The following is a 9,376-nucleotide window of genomic DNA, read 5'->3' as shown; positions in this document are numbered from 1 at the left end:
ATATATATTATATATATGATTATATGAAAAGTATAATTTTGTGCATCAAAGGACGTTTCCAGAAAGTGTAAAACATATAGAACAAAAGATAAAATGTTTGCAAATAAGCATATCATTCTCAGAATAAATAAAGGAAACTTTTCATAACAAACACAAATAAAAAAAGGAAATGACTTGAATAGACTTTTTTCCAAAGATGATATATAACAGATCAAAAAGGACATCTCAAAATGTTTAAAATTCCCAATTTTCATCAAAGACATTCAAACCAAAGCCATCATGAAAGATCACGTCATACTGATTCAGCATGCACATTAATTTTTAAAATTTTTATCATTTTTAGATTTTTGTCTACATTAATCAGAATTAAAGGATGGGGTTTAGTTTCATCTTCAATATGTCTGTAACACACCTTACCTTACAAGATTATCTTGAAATGAACAGCTTAATGCTGTTATTCTTTGTTGAAATGTCCTTGTCATTATGAATGGCTGACAACTTTAAAAGCATCTAATTAATCTCAGTTTATATCTGCAAATAAAATGTTTCCACCGCAGTGGATTTTACTTGGTGAAAATGTTTAGGAAAATAAATTGTCTCCTGGGCAAGATTTCTGAGTTCAAAGTTATTCTCTCAGCTCTCATTAATATTCATTGGAAAAAGTATAATAAAACTACAACGAGTGGAAAGCCTCTGATTAGAAGTCTGTTTCCTTGCTAATAGTACAATGTTTAACATAAAAAGGAGAGAAAAGTAAGTCATATATCAGTTAATCTCTAACTTACGTTTCTGAAAGATTAAAAACTCGCTGAGGATCTCCATTTTCAATGGCATATGTTATTGGGTCTCCCTCTCGATCTGTTGCCTTCAGAGAGAAAATGTGATTCAATTACCAAGGAATTTATAAACACTTGAAACTAATAGGATAGTACATACCATATTCTTAATTCAGATTAAAATATGGTCTAAAGAAGGAATAGTGGCACATTCCTGTTATCCCAGCATTTGGGAGGCTGAGGCAGGAGGACTGCCAGTCTGGTCTACATAGTGACACCCTGTCTCAAAAAGCAAATTAAAATAAAATAAAGTCTAATGGTAAAGATGAAGCATAAAGAATTTAGTATTTCTGCATGTACACAACAGTACAACTTTCAAGTGGAAAGTTCAGTAATTCAGTAATTTCAGTAAATTCAGTAATTTTTTACCTAGTTTTCTCATGGAATTTAATTTACATAACTTAATTATTCTATTTTACATGAGTATATCTTTATGATGTATAGCAATATGTTAAAAGATGCATATATAATTAGTGTCAAGAAATTATTTAGTACATCACTGTTGGCCTAAAACATATTAAGACATTATTCAAGTCATTAATGCACTGTGATTGAGAATCCTGAATGTGGAGCCAAAGAACCTGAATTCAAAATTAATCTCCACTTATCAATCATGTGATTATTTTTCAATTATTTTTCTTTCTTCCCACACTGAAGTGAGACAAGACAAAACTCATAGCTGCGGACATTAATTTCTGGGTTTCTCTTTTCCAATACAAAGATATAAATCCAGCTTTGAGGCAATGGAGTTCAGTGTTTGACTTCAGGAGTGTTCAATAATTTCCTTTTTAAATGAATCATTAAATAACTTTATGGAAGTTATTTATTCAAAAATAAAATGTAGATAAACTATGAGAGAGAGACTGAAAGGGATTTGTCTAAGTATGGCTGTAGGAAGAAGGAAATAATCCCATAACAGCCTAAATAGATTGTATTTCTGCTACAGACCAGAGAAATACCAGCCCCTCTCATGACTGGTATTACCTGGTGGTGTCAGGACACAGGAAGGGATAGTTGTGTGGACTCCTTGCAGTGATTGAATGATAACTGTCCCAGACAGTCATGTCCACGAGTAAATACATGTCCTACTGGGCAGGGAGACACTGTTTATACAGGTAGATTGGATGGTTTTGACCACGGACTACAGGGGCCCAGGTCAAAGAAAGTCCCTGTCAATGACACAATGGTTTGAGGGCCAGAAGCCTCTAAAACCCCAAGGATTTGGGGACACTTAAATAATAAAAATTGAGTTAAAAATAAACTGCTAAATATAACTGTTTCATTTTCCATGAAAAAATAAAACTTCGTAGGGCTATTTACTCTGTGCCATACTCAAGTGACTTCTCTGTGAACTCTCTCCTTTCCATGCCTCCATGTGTCATACTCTGCCATGGTGTATGCTACAGGACTAACTACATGCTCTCACCTTTCCTGGCTATTTGCTCTTCATTTATTTTTTTTTTTTTCTCTTCAGCTGCTTCAAAGGTTAGTCCTTAGAGTTAACATATTTTGTCATTTTATTCAAGAGTGTCCATGTAAAAGCCATTGTTAGGCTGATGATTTCCACATGGATATCTTTTTTTCATTAAGTTTATTGGTATATTTTAGATTACAATACAATTACTTTACTTGTTGGGATCATGCACCTTTACATAATGCATCTTGGTTCTTATTATTTTCCCCATTGCCATGCCCTCTCTTCACCTCCTCCAACTTTCCCTATTTACCAAGATGATTTTTGTTTCTTTTTTCTTTTTTTCCTTTTTCTCAGATATTTTCTTTTCCCTCCATACCTTTACCCTACCCCTCCCACATCCCCTACTCCAGTAGACCTATTCTTCCTATTACATGATATCAATTAATACATTTGGATCCTTACTTAAACTGTTTTTTTTTGTTTGTTTGTTTGTCTGTGTTTTTTTGTACCAGGGATTGAACTCGGGTCCTTGCGCTTGCGAGGCAGGCCACCGAACCACTGAGCTAAATCCCTGGCCTTTGGATCCTTACTTACATGTTTAGTTTTTCATACCAGAGAAAGTATTCAGCATTTACACATGTGTGTCTTATTAATTTCACTTAAGAGTATGGCCTCAATCTGTATCCACTTAGCCATGAAAGTCTCTAGTTTGTCATTCTTTAAGGCTGAGTAGTACTCCTTTTTATTAAAAAAAATACACATCTTCTTTATCCAGTCTCCAATTGATGGGCAATTGGGCTATTTCCAAGTTTTAGCTATTACAAACTGTGCCGCTATAAATGTGGGTGCGCATATATCACTGTGGTATGATTCTTTTAATTCTTTTGGGAAGATACTCAGCACAGGAATAGGTCAAATGGGACTTCCTTTTCTTTTTCTTTCATTTTATTTATTTATTTATTTTTTCCTCATTGAGTTTATCAGTACATTTTAGGTATACAGTACAGTTACATTCATCACTGGGATCTTGTACCTTTACATGACAGATCTTGGTTCTCATTTTTTCCCCTTGTCCCTGCCCTCTCTAACCCCTCCTACTCTCCCCATTTACAAACACGTTATTTCCATTTTCTCATATGTTTTATTTTCCTTTATTACCTTTCCCCTATCTTTCCCACTATCCCTACAGCCTTAGCCCTTTTCTTCCTACTTCACATTGTCAATTATCTCATTAGGATCTTATGTACTATTATAGTTTTTCACACCAGAGAAACTATTCAGTATTTACACATGTGTGACTTATTTCACTTAGGCGTACATCCTCAATATGTATCCATTTTCATATGAATGAATCTATTTTCTCATTCTTTATGGCTGAGTCGTATTCCATTGTAGAGAAAAACCACATCTTCTTTATCCAGTCACCAACCGATGGGCAAATGGGCTGTTTCCAAATTTTACCTATTACAAACTGTTCCACTATAAACATAGGTGCATATATATCACTGTGATATGATTCTTTTAATTCTTATGGAAAGATACCCAGCATAGGGATGGCTGAGTCAAATGGAACCTCTAAACCTCGTTCTTCAAGGTATCTCCATAATGATTTCCACAGTGGGTGCAGCAGTCTGCAATCCCAACAATAACAAAGAAGGTGTCTTTTCGCCCTACCACCCCACCAGCACTTATTATTGATTGATTTTTGTTTTGCTTTGTTTTGTTTTATTTTTTTAGATAGGGTTTCACTATGTAGTTGAGACTGATGTGGAACTCACTATGTAAAGACCCGATTAAAAAATTGGCATCCTAAATGAACAGACATTTCTCAGACGAAGAAGTAAAAACAGCAAGTAACTATATGAAAAAGTGTTCCACATCACCGGTCATTCCAGAGATGCAGATGAAAACAACACTGAGATTCCACCTCACCCCACAAAGAATGGCTGCTATCAAGAAATCAACCAATATCAAATGTTGGTAGGATTGTGGGGAGAAAGGAACCCTTCTCCATTGTTGGTGGGAGTGCAGACTGGTGCAACCACTGTGGAAATCAATATGGAGATACCTCAAAGAGCTGGGACTATGGGTTCCATTTGAAGCAGCCATCCCTCTGCTGGGTATCTTTCCAAAAGGTTGATTTCATGATAGTAGTCATTCTCTCTTGGGTGAGGTGGAATCTCAGTGTTGTTTTCATCCGCATGTCTCAAATGACCATTTTTTCTTGTGTTTATTTGCTGCTGTTAATTCTTTGAGAAATGTCTGGTGATTTCAGATGACCATTTTTGAATTGGGTCTTTTTATTTGGGAGGGGGTCTGACCTTTTTTAGTTCTTTATATATTCTAGACAGTAGAACTTATATCTTTAAGCCAATCCTTTCCTCTGAATTTCAAACTTAAATTCAGTTAGCAATTCAAGAGCTCACTGGACAACGAATAATTAATATTTCAAAAAATTCAATTTGAAATATTAAAACCTTAAGTCCTGCTGTTTCTCCAACTGTACCCAATGTCAAAAAATAAACAAAATTGTAAATTCCAAGATCTTATTGCTTTCATTGCCTAAGAATCTCAATAAGTAGCTGCAACTTCATACTTCTACTTTCTCAGGCCTCGTATGTTTAGTTTGACCATTCAATTCTCAGTCCTCAATCCAATCCAGCAGCCAATTCTATTGCATCAGTCTAAAATATTGTTCTTTCTGGCTGTGTTTAAACTCTTTTTCCTCCCACCACCTTTGTCATGGATTGCAGTAACAACCACTCCAGCAACTCTGTTTTTTCTTTTGCATTCTACAATAAATTTTTCACGAAGCATACAAAATTATCTTTATTTTCAGGCTAAAATATTATTTATTTTCTAGGTGATAACTCATATAAACACACACCAAGACACACACAGAAATAGAATAAAATAGTAAAATGCAAGGAAATAATAAACTATAGTATTCTTTTCCTTTAAACTGTTGCACTTGGCATTATTTTTGTATTAGCTTTTCACTCATCATCTGGAAAAAACAGGTAGAGTAATATTAAGAACAGCTCTGATGACACATAGTCACTAGTACATATCATAAATTGGGTACAAGGTAATTTTCATTCACAGAGGTTTAATACAGTACAGCTCCGTGTCCATGTGACTGCAGGATGCAATTAAAAAGGTACTGCTTGCCAGGCGTGGTGGCACACTCCTATAATCCCAGAATTTGGGAGGCTGAGGCAGGAGGATTGCTGTGAGTTCGAGATCAGCCTAGACTACATAGTGAGTTCCAGGTCAGTCTCAACTACATAGTGAGACCCTGTCTAAAAAAAAAAAGGCATTGCTTGAGAATATTCTGCTTTTCCAATCGAGGGCCCAAAGGACAGTATGATATCTCTCTAAAGAAACAACTTTCTTGAAAATGATTTCCTTTCAGCAGTAGCACTATTATAAGTACATACTTTATCTATAAACATTAGCTAAAGAGCATTTTCAAAAAGCCAGTAACAAAACAAAATAAAGCAATAACAACATAACCATCGGATTCATACAAAGATGACTAACGGAAAGCATGCAAGTCACAGCTAACTAGCATTTTACCAAGGCAGTCACTTTTGAATGGTGAGAGCGTCACAGAAGAAAAGAGAAGCCAAGTAGCACTTGAAAAGTTCAAATCACACAAGCAAAACATAGCATTATCTCAAAGAGAAGCAGTGCCCACTGCTCATCTGGATATGTTCAAGGGTGCCACAAACAATACTAATCATCTGCTCACTCATCCGTGAAGAACAGATCAGTCATGACTGCACTTTGTATGCAACACAAATGAAACATTCTACTTAAAACTAAATTTAAACTTTTAAACTTTATTAAGCTAATTATAAAATGCGTGGAAACTAAGAAAAAACATACTTAATCAATGGGACTGATAGTGGATACTTAATATTTTCCCTTTGTTTTCTGTTCTTAGCAAAAATAAATATATAATGGAACTACAAAAAAGGGTATTCAATTAGCTTGTCAAAGAAATAAAACTAAGCTATATTTAAAGCATATATTTTATCACTAAAACATTTTCTATTTTTTTCTTCTTTATTAGTATTTTTACTTGTTCTACTCTTATAGATATCAAGTTTTTTATTTGTTCTTTTCAATGTAATTTTTTTATTTAAAGTCAACTGATCATGTTTTCATAAAAGTTGGAGGAAATAGATTCTAAAGTCTTTGTGCAAACAATTTTGTCTGGATTAATGTTGATTCTTTAAAAGTGTAAGAGCTACTCTAATATGTAATTTTTCATGTGATGAAAGCACAATAAATGTTGTGTAACTTTATTTGTATGTCACTGTTTGGTTTTGTTAGTGAATTCTAACATCTAAGTACCCTGAAACACTTCTTCAGATTCATTGGTCCTGAGAGACCTCAGGCTTTTAAAGGTTATGTGAATTTCTTGTCTCTTTCATTTTTATGTGAGGTTGTGACTGTATAAAATTTTTGAAGACCCAGGATTTAGAAGAAAATCCTTATTTGATTGTTTTCTTCCTTCGTTCTATCAACCAATCCCTTATTGTGGTTTCAGACTCTGCAGCAAATGGTACATAATTATGGAGGATTCATAATGTCTCAGTTAAAAAAGTAACAGGGACTTGTGTGATGTGACCTACATCATTTTTTTCAAATTTATTCATTACACTCATCAATACTTGTATTAAAAACATATCTCTAATTGCTGACATCCAAAGGGGAGAAATACTGAATAAATAAATCACTGGAAATATCAAGTGAGCAACAATTATGCATATATTAAGATTTGAATATATATGTAAGTGTGTTACATACATTTCTTAAAAGTTTTAAAGAATGTTTGAGTCTAACCAGCCATTTCAAAATAACTGCTTACTATATCACCAAAGTTATGTTAGTTTTGCATACTGTATCTTACTTAAGCTTCACACTAACAATCGGTAAACAGAAATTGCACACAACTTTATATTGCTATTCCTACTGGCACTGACTTAATTGGAAGGTATATCTTTATTTTAATCTATAAATAGCAGTTCCTATTTCATTTCAGAAAGGAAAGTATAATGTTATTCATTATTTTTTCATAATGTAACAAAATTTCTCCTCCTTGATGAAAAAACTTCCTATATATTTTTGATGATATCAAACCTAGGATTGTTGTCAATTTCTAAAATATGTCTGGTCATACTTCCAAAACTGCTATACGTATTCGACACAATCACTATTGAAATCCCAACAGTATATTTCAAAGAACTAGGGAAAACAATCAAAAGATTCATTTAGAATCAGAAGAGACCTAGAATAGCAAAAGCCATTCTAGGCAACAGAAACATGACAGGGGGAATCACAATCCCCAACTTGAGACTACACTATAAAGCCACTGTGATAAAAAGAGCCATGGCACTGGCAAAGAGACAGCCCTGAGGATCAATAGAATAGATTAGAAGATACAGAAACAATTCCAGACATAGTCAGCTACCTCATCTTTGACAAAGGAGCCAACCATCCTCAGTGGAGGAAAGATAGCTTCTTTAATAAAAGGAGATGGAAAAACCATCAAAAAATAAAACTAGACCCCATTTTTCATCATACACTAAACTAAAATCAAAGTGGATTAAAGATCTAAATATTAGAAACACTAATGTTGCTGAAAGACAAATTAAGTAGATCTCTTAAAGACATTGGCACAGGAAAAAACTTTATGAACAAATCCCCAGCAGCACAGGAATTAGCACAAATAATCCACACTTGGGATCTCATCTTTTAAAAACTTTCTGCCCTGCAAGAGAAATAACTGATAGAACTAAGAGAAAACCTATAATGAGGGAAAAAATTAACAGCAGTTCCTCAGTAAATATTCTACTATCTAGAATATATAAAGTACTCAAAATAATTAGACTCCGCCAAATATAAAGACCCAATTCAAAAATGGTCATTTAAAATCAACAGATATTTCTCAAAGAATTAACAGCAGCAAATAAACACAAGAAAAAATGGTCATTTGAGAGATGCAGATGAAAACAATAGAAATTCCACCTCACCCCAGAAAGAATGGTTGCTTCAAGAAATCAACAAGTAACAAATGTTGTGGGGCAGTGGGGAGAAAAGAACCTTTCTTTGTTATTGGTGGGAGTGCAGACTGGTGCAACCACTGTGGAAATCAATATGGAGATTCCTCAAACAACGAGGATTAGAAGCTTCATTTGACCCAGCTCTTCCTCGGACAGGTATCTTCCCAAAATGATTAAAACAATCATACTACAGTGATGTATGCACACCTATGTTTATAGTGGCACAGTATGTAATAGCTAAAACTTGGAAACAGCCCAATTGCCCATCAGTTGGAGACTGGATAAAGAAGATGTGTTTTTGTTTGTTTTTGTTTTTTTTATAAAATGGAGTATGAGAAACTAGAGACATTCATGGCTAAGCGGATGCAGATTGAGGCCATACTCTTAAGTGAAATTAATAGGACACATGTGGGTAAATACCGAATAGTTTCTCTGGTATGAAAAATTAAACATGTAAGTAAGGATCCAAATGTATAACTGATATCGTGTAATAGGAAGAACAGATCTACCGGAGTAGGGGAAGTGGGAGGGGTAGGGTAAAGGTAAGGAGGGAAAAGAAAAAATCTGAGAAAAGCAAAAAAAAAAAAAAAATGGAAACATAGTCTTTGTATATAGGGAAAGGCGGAGGGGCTAAAGAGGGCAGGGGAATGGGGAAAAAATAAGAACCAAGATACATTATGTAAAGGTCCAAGATCCCAATGAGTAATGTTAACTGTATTACATACCTAAATTCTACCAATAAACATATAATTGAGTTAAAAAAAAAAAAAAAGTGTGGCAGAAGTTTTCCTCATTGGGCTTATCACAAAGAATGCCTGGCAGCTCTGGACCCAGTGCCAGGGTTTCTGCTCTGGCTGCATCATGAATTCTTAGTTGGGCACAGCACCTGTTATGGGGCAGATATATTACTGCAAAAGTTTCATGTATTCAGAGGCTGGACTCTTAACTGGATTGCAGAACTTCTAGTCTCTTCAATAGATTAAGGAGCTTGGGACCAGTCACAGGACATGGGTCAATGGTGGTCCCTCCTCCTCCTCCTCCTCCTCCTC

At 34.7% G+C, this 9,376-nt stretch overlaps 1 protein-coding gene across 10 annotated transcripts in view; it reads right to left on the bottom strand.

Moving 5' to 3' along the window:
* Positions 1-9,376, bottom strand: part of Pcdh15 (protocadherin related 15) — an 802,311-nt gene that overhangs the window by 245,447 nt on the left and 547,488 nt on the right. For all 10 annotated transcript variants that reach the window (XM_033766616.1, XM_033766617.1, XM_033766618.1 and 7 more), the window contains one exon: positions 786-865. In XM_033766616.1, the coding sequence (XP_033622507.1) occupies positions 786-865 (80 nt within the window). The remainder of the gene's footprint in view (positions 1-785; positions 866-9,376) is intronic.

Source organism: Fukomys damarensis, unplaced genomic scaffold, assembly GCF_012274545.1.
Source record: "Fukomys damarensis isolate Sample0158 unplaced genomic scaffold, DMR_v1.0_HiC HiC_scaffold_20, whole genome shotgun sequence".
NCBI classification, from domain to species: Eukaryota; Metazoa; Chordata; class Mammalia; order Rodentia; family Bathyergidae; genus Fukomys; species Fukomys damarensis.
This window is presented reverse-complemented; position numbering and strand designations above follow the sequence as displayed.